We start from the raw sequence: 12,489 nt of genomic DNA, 5'->3' as shown, positions 1-12,489 counted from the left end.
TGACTTTTTGTCAACCAAACATTAGATAAATTTGCTTTCTATGACCAATAATGAGGTCTTTTTCCTCAGGATAACTGAGCTAAGTAGGTCAGTTCTTATTAATACTTCCAGGAGGTACAACAATTTTCTTTTGAGAATAACTTCCTAAAGAAAAATACCAGCATCAGAAACTGAGCTGGGAGTCTAATATATGCTATAAAGTATCAGCTGTCTGTTCTGAGTCATTGTTTCTCCTTCAAAAAACACTGTACGATAATCTCTGAAGTTAAATGCAAAGGTTAGGAGCCAATAGTTACATGGAAAATGTTTTTATTCATAAAATTACAAGTTAATGTAATATTCTTGGTTTAGGTTTCTATGTGAAAAAAAAAGCTTCTAACGTTTATACTAAAATATTAGTAGAAGAGTGAATTATGTATGATAAAGAATAAAATGAATATTCATTATATCTAATCCCTTTAGATAAAATATAATTTTTCAGCTTCATCTTGAAATAGTTATATCTTGCTCAATGTTTCCGTTAGTAACTACCATTCCTATGTAAAAGTAGCATGAACTCTTAGTGAAGAGTTATCTGAGGTTTATTGAACTTTTCCTGTGTACTAACCACTGTATTATGTACTTTATATATACACACACACAAAAAAACTATAACACATAGGCTTTTGGTCTAATAAGATCAAGGCAATATTCAAATGATTGTTTATTTTTATTTTAAAATCAAGTATTAGAGGTAAAATTTAATTGTTATAGTTTTAAATTAGAAAAGAAACTGGAAGATCAAAGTCATCTCCTTTGGCTGTTATCATTACTTTGCTGATGCAATTTACATTTTAAGCCACTATCCACATTTCTTCTTGAAATATAGCCTGGAAATACTGTAATTCAGAATTTTTGAATAACAATGCTGTTGAATTACCTCACGTGAATTTAAAATGATCATATAGTGATTTGCATGGTGCTTCATAATATTTCAATTGATCATCCTATTGGTCCCAGTGTGAGGAAGCCAAGAAGATGTCCCCTGCCCTAGAAGTAATATAAAACTGACTGTAGATGCTTCTTCAGATCGCTGAGGAAGAACTAAGCCATGGACTAACTAAAGGTTTTGAATAGAGATTCCCTGAGCCTCTTCTCTTTATATCCTCTATATTTCCACCCTAGGTGGAATATGCATAGTCAGGGCCTTAAATACCATCTATAAAATAAAGATCACTGAAACTTTATCCACAGCCCAGGCTTCTCCCAAGGATCACTTCGGTTGTCTCTCAGTCTCCAGACTCACACCTCCTCTAAGCTACCCTCTACCCCACAACCACTGTGACCTTTCTAAAATGTGATCTGATCACACTACCACTGCTAAAAATCAACCTCTGGCTATCTCATCACCCTCATCTTTTATTGTCTACATCCACAAATGCACCTATGCTCCAGCTGGTCTTAACTCACAATATTTCAAGTGTACTAGGCGTTGTCCTACTTCCAGATCTTTATGTCTAATGTTTCCATGCCTTGTAATATCCTTACTCCTCTGTAAACACTTGATTTGGTTAACATTTCCGTATCATGAAAGTCTCAAATTTAAGGTACCATCCAAGAAAGACTTATCTGTCCCTTTCACATTTCACCTTACTCAGATTTAGATGAATCTGTGTATATGTCCATAATACCCTAACAGTTCTTCAATTATAGTATTTATCACATAAGTTTTAATTACCGATTTATTTACTGACCTGCCCCAGACTTAAACTTCCATGAGTGCAAGGACTATGTCTCATTCACCTCAGGATCCTCATGACCTAACAAAGGCACTAAATAGCTATTGAATTTATTCATTAATAAATACCTAATTGAAATATCTTTATCATTTACATCATACTTAATGACAAGTCATACACACGATTGGTTGACAATTAGTGTGGTCATAATCGTTAACACTATATTCCCTATGTCTTGCTTACCATCTGGGAGATTTAAGGCAAATTACTTAATCCTCACATACATGCTGTAAGGTAGATGTAATTATTATGCTACAAATTAGAAACCTAGGGCACAGAGAGATTGCATAATTGATGCATGTAAAGTGCTTTGAACAGTTTCTGGTACATAATTTTCAAAAATGTGAGTGGCTATTAGCTTTAGTTTCTATTAAATCTCAACATAAAAGCATGTGGTTGTTTTTAAGCTTTAAGTAACAGCTTTCCCAAAATGTGAGTGATGGTTTTTTTTGTCACTGACAGAGTTTGATTAATATTGTCCTGTTCATTTTCTTCCTGGGTTTTTCTTGGAAATTCAAAAAGTGTGTGGTATGTGAGGAGACTGTAGCACTTATAATGAATGTAAATAATTCCACCTTAAAAATACAAAGAAAATCATGGTGACAGTGCATTGTAGTATGCTATACACATTTGTATAACTGATGTGTCCAGCTGCTAAAGCTGCAAAAATAAATTATGACAGAAAATCAGTCCTTACCTATTACCCAGGATATAATGAGCATCTCCATCCATGAGAAGCAGGATGTTTTCATCCTGAACAGCTGTTTTGCATTATCTGTGCTGGTTTCATTAGGAAGGAGCTTGGTCCCTTCAAATCTGTCAGCTGCATTCATGACTAGCAGTCCCAGAAAAATGGTGAAGGAGGCTGCATGAGCCACAAACTTCATGAATGGTCCACGCATTATCTTCCCCATCTGCAACAACACACACCAAAAGAAAATCTTAGCTTTGTTGTGTACATTTTGCAAAACACATAGGCATACACATAAGAATAAATATCTGTGCATTCCAATGTTATCCTAAAGTAATTGGTATATTTATATAATTATTGATAGAGTAATATTTCCTCATACTGTTATAAAATTTTGGTTACATTTCTTATCTACATATGCTGATATTCTGGATTGACATTTAAATAAATTTTCTATTAAAAGATATTTAAGTTCTTAAATTATTAGATAACTGACAAAATAATATTGTATTAATATAATAATGACAAAAGGCAGAGAATAGCATCATCGTTATTCATAAAAAGCAAACTAACTTAATGGGCATGAAATATTGAGGAAGCAGCAATAAAAATATTAAACTGAGTACTTTACAATGCATAGATCATTGGTTGGTTAAGTTCCAGTTTCATTCCCTCATCAGCTGAGTGCCAATAAGTGAATTTCCTAAATTATGTGAAAATAAGATTCTTCATATGAAATTTGGAGACAATAAAAGCTCTCATGCCTCGATAGTACAAGATTTATTTCCATCTGACATGCACAAACTCTAGGTAGGGCAGAGAGGTGGTGTGTGTCCAGGAACATCTCAAGGGCTCTGTGTATCCTCTGATGGTAAGCAAAACTCATTATGTATATGCAGTCTTTTTTTCTCTCTCTTAGAGGGCTCATAGCTTTCAACAGCTTTTCAAATGAGTTTATTATTACACAAGAATTTATGATTTAATAATAATACCAATGACATAACCAGTATTTATTATGTGCCAATTATTGTCTTAAGTGTTTTATTCTGCTAACTCATATTTATCTATTAAAATGCCCATTTTATAGATAAAGACACTGAGGAAGTGAGGTCTAGAAACTTGCTTAAAGGAAACACTACTCATAAATGATACAGCTGGAATTTGAACCCAGCATTCTTGTTTTAGAATTAATTTGGTTTGCAAGACAACCTTATATTTTATTATTAACTATGTATACAGGTATATGTAAAGTCTTAGAGAAAACATAGAAGGTTCTTTTTTTAAGTCAATAATATTGTAATAACTATGTATGGTGCCAGGTGGGTACTAGACTTATTGGGGGGATCACTTTGTAAGTTATATAAAGGTCTAACCACTATGCTGTAGACCTGAAACTAATATAATATTGAATGTCAACTGTAATTGAAAAACTTTTTAAAAGCAATAAAATTTTAAAAAGATTTTAAGAAGCTAAATGCTATTATAGAAGGAATGCAATCAATGTACTCTGTTCCTATAAGCTTTATTTGTCTACATGGTTTTCAAAACATAAAAATTAGAGCTAGAATGAATCATAGTTTAGCCCCTTGTCTCTTGATGTTTAGAATCTTAGGCCAGACAGGACATTGGGATATTTGTGTATGTGTGAGTGTGTGTATCTATATCTTTCTATATAGTTTTAAGTCAATAGATCCATCTAGTTAGATATATTATACAACCAATCCAAAGTTACTCTGTAAAAATCTGCTACAAAAATAATCTCTAAAACACATACTCCCATAAGAATGCTTATTACTTGAGTCAAAAAGCATTCCTTTGTGTTTTTTTTTTTAAAATCTTGTTTAAACAGAACTCGCAACTAATCAAATGAGCGAAGAGTTAAAACAAACGGGAAACAAAGTAGGCCTGATTTTCCTTTGCCTGTTTTCCTTAGCTATGTTTTTAAATATATATATAGACTGTTAACAAATTAACATTAATGCGGGTGAGAAAACATGGCAGAGCGAGAGACATCCGCAGATCTCTCCCTCTGAAACAACAATAAGCTGAACATCTAAAACTCAACAAAAAACACCCAAAATGCACACCAGCACATCTGAGTGTGGGATCTGTGTACAAGCGCTACCACAGGTCAGAAACCCGGGTGTTGGATGGTGGACTTGGAGAAATAAAGAAGCTGCCCCTTGCAGGCTCCAGCGCTCCCTGCAGGAGGAGGGGGAGGGGAGAAGGTGCAGGAACTTCCCTGATTAGCCTGCCTGGAAGTGCCAGAACTTCTAGCAGCTGGCACCAGGGCCCGGTCGTCGAGGCAGAAAGCAGAAAAGTGGGACAGGACCACAGAGAAACAACAGTTGATTTTTACCTGCCGGGCTGCAAAACCCAGGAATAGCTGCAGCCCCCAACCCCAAACCCAGAAGGCCCCTCCCCCCACACCCTCTGAGACTGATCGCTGTGGAGCCCCAGGAGAATCCGAGCAAACTCTACTGAAACTGTTGTTAACACTGACAGTGACTGAAACTGAGGGTAGCCAGTGTGATTTAATATCTACAAGAAAATTAAAAAGACATTTAGGCTTTATAATAAGGCAGGTATCCAAGAGGCTTAGACGCCACCTACTGGAAACCAAAAGAAAAGCACTTTCTTTGCAGCAGGCTAAAGAGAGACCTTTATATAATAAATCTTCTTTCTGGAAAAACAACAGAATGCACTTCCATTAATGTCCAGGCACAGAAATAGTCCATTAAACACCATGAACAGCCAAGGTGACAAGACATCTCAGAAAGAAAGAGAAAAATCTCCAGAAAATAAGCTTACAGACATAAAAATATGCGATTTAAATGACAGAGAATTCAGGAAGGTACTTCCGATCCCATGACATCCAAAACAATTCAAATCAACAAATTCAGGAATTGAAAAAAAAACTAGATGAGCAGAGCAAGGAGACTGAAACGCTCAAAAAGAACCAAATAGAACATCTGGAGATAAAAAACACATGGCAAGAGTTGAAAAATGAAATAACAAGCTTGGGAAATAGAGTCAACCAAATGGAAGAAAGGATCAGTGATATCAAAGACAGAAATCTAGAAATAAATCAGAAGGAGGAAGAAAGAAACTGAAGACTAAAAAATAATGAAAGAGAAATGCAAGAAGTAGCTGACACCATCACGAGAGGAAACATAATAATAATGGGAATTCTCGAAGGTGAGGAAAAGGAAGAAGTACTAGAAAGAATTTTCAGACAAATAATGGATGAGAATTCCCCAAATCTAAGGAATGAGCTGGAGCTTGGAATTCAAGAAGTCAACAGAACACCCAAATTTCTCAACCCAAAAAGGCCTTCACGAAGACACATTGGATTAAAGTTATCAAAAAGCAATGACAAAGACAGAATTCTCAGGGCAGCCAAGGAAAATAAGATGGTAACATATGAAGGAAAACCCATTAGATTATCATCGAACTTCTCAGTGCAAACCTTACAAGCTAGAAAGGAAGAGAATCACATATTTAAACTATTAAGTGAAAGGAACTATCAGCCTAGAATAATGTATCCAGCTAAGCTCTCCTTTAGATATGAAGGAGAAATTAAGATCTTTTCAGACATACAAAAATTGAGAGAATTCTCCACTATGAGGCCTGCACTACAGGAAATACTGAAAGGTGTCAGCTCATCTAAAACAATAACAAAACAAAACAAAAAATACATAATTAAGAGTAAAATGATATCAGGCAAATAGAAGCAGAGGAGTGTAACCCTTACTAAGAACAGGGCATTATAAGCTTAAATAATGAGAGAATTGCCATAGCAAGATAGTAATGAATGTACGTAGGAACAAATTTAGATAACACTGACTGAAAAGGGGAGGATTCAAAGATCCTAATTGGCAAAGGGGAAAGGTGATAAGGCTCACATAGAAGAAAATATATATAAAACACTATCCTTTTCATATTCACAATTGTAACCACACACCAAAGATTCAGAACTGAAGTACATAACATAAAACAAGGAAAACCAGAAGCAAAATCCACAAAGGCCAACCAAAATAAAGAAAACAGAAACACAAGGATAAGGAAGCAATGGAAACACCAAGCTACCAAAAAAGCAAAAGATAAAATAGTTATAAGAAGACCTCATATTTCAATAATCACCCTAAATGTAAATGGACCGACTCACCAATAAAAAGTCATGGAGTTGTAGATTAGATCCAAAAAAAAAAAAAAAAAAAACCAACCATATGCCACCTCCAGGAGACACATCTCAGCTCCAAAGACAAATATAGACTCAAAGTGAAAGGGTGGAAAATATATTTCGAACAAATGGCATTCAGAGAAAATCAGGAATAGCAATACTAATATAAGACAAAATAGACTTCAAAATGAAAAAGGCAAAGAAAGATACAGAGGGATACTTCATAATAATAAAGGGAATCATGCACCACGAAGATATAACAATAATTAATATCTATGCTCCCAATCAGAGAGCCCTGATATATGCAAAGCAATTACTAACAGAACCAAACGGAGAAACAGATTAAAATACTATCGTAGTAGAGGACCTAAATACCCCACTGTTGTATATGGACAGATAATTAATAAGGAAATAACATCCTTAAATGACACATTATACCATAATTGACACTTACAGAGCCTTCCATCCCAAAACAGCTGCTTATACATTCTTCTCTAGTGCACATTGAACATTCTCAAGGACTGACCACATACTGGGACACAGAGATAACCTCAACAAATATGAGGGTTGAGATCATACCCACTATATTTTCTAATCATAATGCTTTGAAACTAGAGGTCAACTGTAAAAAGAAAGCGGGAAGAAGCACAAATACATGTAGATTAAACAACATAATACATAAGAATAACTGGGTCAAAGAAAAAATAAAAAGAGAGATTAAAAGATACACAGAAACAAATGATAATGGTAGTACAACATCTAAAAACTTTTGGGACATTGCAAAGCAGTCATAAGAGGAAAGTTCATATCATTACAGACAGACCTATCTCCAAAAACAAGAACAACCTCAAATAAACAACCTAACGTTTCTTCTTTAAAAGAAAGAAAATGAAGAACAAATGAGGCCTAAATCAGAAGAAGGAAAGAAATTATAAAAATTAGAGCAGAAATAAATGAAATTGAAAACAAAAAAACAATAGAAAAAATAAATGCAACGAAGAACTGGTTCTTTGAGAAGGTTAATACAATTGACAAACTCCTGGCTAGACTCGCTAAAGAAAAAAGGAAAATAAACAAATTAGGATTGAAAGAGGGGAAATTATGACTAACATCACAGAAGTATGAAGGATCATACAAGAGTAATATGAAAAAGTATATAATGCCAAATTTAATAACCTAGAAAAAAGAGACCAGCACTTATAAAAATACAATCTTCCTAGACTAAATCAAGAAGATATGGAAAATCTAAATAGACTAATCAGCAGTATGGAAATTGAAACAATCATCAAAAATCTACCAAAAAGTAAAAGTCCAGGACCAGATGTCTTCACCAGTGAATTCTACCAAACAGTCAAACAAGAATTAATATCTGTTCTCCTCAAACTCTTCCAAAAAATCAAAGAGGAGGCAATAGTTCTCAGCTCATTTTATGAGGCCAATATTACTCTGATACCAAAACCTAGTAAAGATAATGCAAAAAAAGAAAACTACAGACCAATATCTCTCATGAACACAGATGCAAAAATTCTAAATAAGATACTAGCTAACTGAATACAGCAACACATTAAAAAGATTATACACCACGATCAAGTGGGCCTCATCCCAGGGGCAGAGGGATAGTTCAACATATGCAAATTGATTAATGTGATACACCATGTAAACGAATTAAAACGTAAGAACCATATGATCATATCAATAGATGTAGAAAAAGCCTTCGACAACATACAGCACCCACTTATGATCAAAACACTTAATAAAATCAGTATAAAAGTATCTTAATGTAATAAAGGCCATATATCACAAACCCTGAGCCAACATTGTACTTAATGGTGAAAAAAAAAAAAACCTTCCCTCTAAGATCAGGAACAAGGGAAGACTGTCCACGATTGCCACTGTTATTCAATACAACATTAGAGGTCCTAGCAAGTGCAATCGGGCAAGAGAAAGATATGAAAGGCATTTGAATAGGAAACAAAGAAGTCAACCTGTCACTATTTGCAGATGACATGCTTCTCTATATAGAAAACCCTAAAGACTCCACAAGAACACTACTAGAAACAATAAGCAAATACAGTAAAGTTTCTGGATACAAAATCAATGTTCCAAAATCCATAGCGTTCCCATACTCTAATAATGAAGTGTCAGAAAAAGAAGTGGAAAAAATAATTCCTTTTGCAATTGCAACAAAAAAATAAAATATCTAGGAATAAATCTAACAAAACATGTGAATGACCTGTATAATAAAAACTATAAGACCTTATTAAAAGAAATCGAAGATACAAAGAAACGGAAAGATATTCCATGTTCTTGGATTGGAAGAGTCAACATAGTTAAAATTACCATATTATCTAAAGTATTATACAGATTTAATGCAACCCCTATCAAAATCCCATCAGCATTTTTTTAAGAAATAGATCAAAAAATCATCAGATTTGTGTGGAAGTATAAAAGACCCAGAATGGCCAAAGCCATCTTGAGAAAAAAGAACGAGGCTGGAGGCATCACTGTGTTGACTAAAATTATACTACAAAGCGACAGTAATCAAAATGGTATGATATTGGCAGCAAAACAGACACACTGACCAGTGGAACAGCATCGAGAGTCCAGAAGTAAACCCACATTTATATGGGCAATAATTTTCAACAAAAAAGCCGAAAAAATACAGTGGAGAAAAGGAAGCCTCTTCAATAAATGGTGCTGGGAAAATTGAAAGGCAACCTGCAAAAGAATGAAACTAGTCTGTTGTCTATCACTACACACCAAAATTAACTCAAAATGGATTAAGAACCTGAATATAAGACTGGAGTCAATAAAATGCATATAAGAAAATATAGGAACTAAACTCAAGGACCTTGGACTTAAAGAGGATTTTATGAATTTGACCTCAAAGGCAATGAAAGTAAAAGCAAAAATACATGAACAGGACTACATCAAACTAAAAAACTTCTGCTCAGTAAAAGAATCGTCAACAAGGTAAAGAGACAATCATCTGAATGGGAAAATATATTTGCAAGCAATGCCTCCAATAAGGGCCTAATATCTAAAATATACAAAGGACTCATACGATCCAATCAAAAAATGGGAAGAGGACCTGAACAGACACCTCCCTAGAGGACATACAAATGGTCAACAAATATATGAAAAGATGCTCAACCTCACTAGCTATTAGGGAAATGCAAATCAAAACCACATTGAGATACCATCTCACACCTGTTAGAATAGCTTTAATCAACAGAACAAGTAATAACAACCGCTGTATAGGATGCAGAGAAAAAGAAACCCTATACACTGCTGGTGGGACTGCAAATTGGTATAGCCACTATGAAAAATGGTATGGAATTGATCTATCATATAATCCAGCAATTCCTCTACTGGGTATTTACCCCAAAGACTTGAAAACTCATATCTGAAAAGACGTTTGCACAGCGATGTTCATAGCAGCACTATTCACAGTGGCCAGGACATGGAAGCAACTGAAGCAACTACAATACATGATTGACTAAAGAAGCTTTGGTACATATATACAATGAAATATTACTCAGCCATAAAAAGAGATGAAATACTGCCATTTGCGACAACATGGATGGACCTCAAGATAATCATGCTAAGCAAAATAAGCCAGATTGAAAAAATAGAAATTCACATGCTATCACTTACATATGGTATATAAACCTAAAAGCAATGAATGAACAGGACAGAGACTCGTGAACATGGACAATGGACTAGTGGTTACCAGAGGTAGGAGATGGGAGAGGAGGGAAGAAGAAAACAGTGTAAAGGGGTCAAATATAGGAGAGTTGGTGGAGGGTTAAATGGGTAAAGGGGATCAAATATATGGTAGCTGAAGGAACCTGGTCTCTGGGTGGTAATTGCACAATAGAATATATAGACATCAAATTATAATGTACACCCCCAAATTATATAATTGTATTAGCCAATGTTACCTCAATAAACTTAAAAAAAATTAATACATCTTTAATTTTTTTCTTGGTATTGCCACAAGTACAATTTTAATTCTACAATGCTTTATGTATGATTTATTTTAATCATGTATTACAGCAAATAAAAATGTAGCACAAAATTTAATAAGTTCCTTGTGGAAAAAGCTATTATAAATCTTAAACCCATTTTTTAAAAATTCTCAATTAATTTGCTGTGGAAAACTGGGCTTGGGGCAATGAATATTAGTAGTAAAATTTGTGAAAATTTTATTTATTCCCTGCCTTGATCAGAAGAGTCAGAGACAACCTTCATAATACAAAAGTACCCAAAGCATGAGAGAGCTCAAATAAAAATAGAAGATAATGACAACAAAAAGTTGGGGACACAGAACAGAGCTGAGAATAAGTTACGGTGGGCCACAAGTCTAAGAACTCTGGAACCTGAGTTTCACTGTCCTGAACACATCTGAAGTCAATGTTCTCTTATTCAGGGTAGGGCGTCTGATCTGTGCCTCACTCCTGACCTGGCTTGCCTGCCTTCTTCATTGAGTTACTGACCCTTATGTAATATTATTCCTTTTTTATTTTATTTAGAAGGGAGAGAGGAGCATCAAACCAGGCAAACCATTGCTGCTTAGTAAATGTTCTAGTTCAAAAGCAAACAAACAAACAAATAAAAAACAAAAAGTTGGTTGGCAGGAAGTAACAATGGTGTGTTTGGATATTCATATCCTCTGTTTCCTATTACAAATCACTGAGAGTTGTGTTTCCTTTTAAACTAAGGTAGATTTTGGCACCTTTTAATAGACTTTAGGAATTTAAGAGAGTTATCCATTTTGGTAAAAGTTGTCATCTGTATCTTCTTAGATTTAAATAAATTTCTAAAAAAATGACTGTCAAGGAGAAGACTCATCAATTGAATAAGGCGAACAATTGATGTACCTGGCAAATTATTGAGTGGAGACATTGAAAGAAATACTTGCCTTTAAATATTATACATCATACTCTTTTCAAGTATTTAACGATGACCAAATACCTAACTACCCTAATTTAAATGAATTTAAACTAATTTAAACCAAAATAATTTGAAATCACAGTATGACCTTTTTTTTAAAAAAAAGCATAAAACAATTGATATTTGGATGATAATGAAAAAGGGAAAAAGTAAGGACAAAAAAACTCTGAAAGAAGACAGCAAACTTGAGGAATGAAAAGCAGCTTTAAATAGAAACAGGATTCTGTCAAGGTGCATAGGCTTGCAATTTGATCTGGTTTAACATGCATGGCTGTATTAAAATTTTTTTAATATGTAAAATAGTATTTTAAATAAAAGCCTCAATATGGCTTAAGCAATTTCCTTCTATAAAAAATAAATTCTGTATCCTATAAATAATGTTTATTTCATCGCTAAGTAGAAAAATGATAAAACAGATTTTATCATCATGCTTCAAAAGCTAAATAAATAACAGTAAAATAGATTTTACATTCTGAGAAAAAAACCTTGAGAATGTCCTTTTAATCTAATTATTTGTCTCAGTGTTTAGAAACGAGGATGGAAAACAGATGCCAGAAATAAACATGGCCCAGGGAAGAAAAATAGTAAAGGAAATCAGGTTAATTAGAATCTAATCAAAATTTAGGAAACGTGTAACTCTAGGACTGCCAAAAATAATCTCTATCAAAACATCAAGAACTCTGGAGGGCATTATGCTTTTGAAATCACTGGATATTGGAAAGGATAATTATTTAGTTTAGAAAATATATTATAACTTAACTGATCACAGAGTGTAAACAAGGATAGTTCAGAAACTCCTCCCCTTTTAATTCATCTTAAATCTCTTTAGACTCGGGAGATGTGAGTAGAAGCAGAAAAAACACTACATATGTGGATGCAAG

The 12,489-nt window shown here is 34.1% G+C and overlaps 1 protein-coding gene across 3 annotated transcripts in view; it reads right to left on the bottom strand.

Annotated features, from left to right (window-relative positions):
• Positions 1-12,489, bottom strand: part of TRPC6 (transient receptor potential cation channel subfamily C member 6) — a 105,991-nt gene that overhangs the window by 20,477 nt on the left and 73,025 nt on the right. For all 3 annotated transcript variants that reach the window (XM_016134006.2, XM_016134005.2, XM_016134007.2), the window contains exon 5: positions 2,476-2,692. In XM_016134006.2, the coding sequence (XP_015989492.2) occupies positions 2,476-2,692 (217 nt within the window). The remainder of the gene's footprint in view (positions 1-2,475; positions 2,693-12,489) is intronic.

Source organism: Rousettus aegyptiacus, unplaced genomic scaffold, assembly GCF_014176215.1.
Source record: "Rousettus aegyptiacus isolate mRouAeg1 unplaced genomic scaffold, mRouAeg1.p scaffold_m13_p_5, whole genome shotgun sequence".
In the NCBI taxonomy this organism is placed as follows: domain Eukaryota; kingdom Metazoa; phylum Chordata; class Mammalia; order Chiroptera; family Pteropodidae; genus Rousettus; species Rousettus aegyptiacus.
Note: the sequence above shows the minus strand (reverse complement) of the source record. Positions and strands in the feature narration are given on the sequence as shown.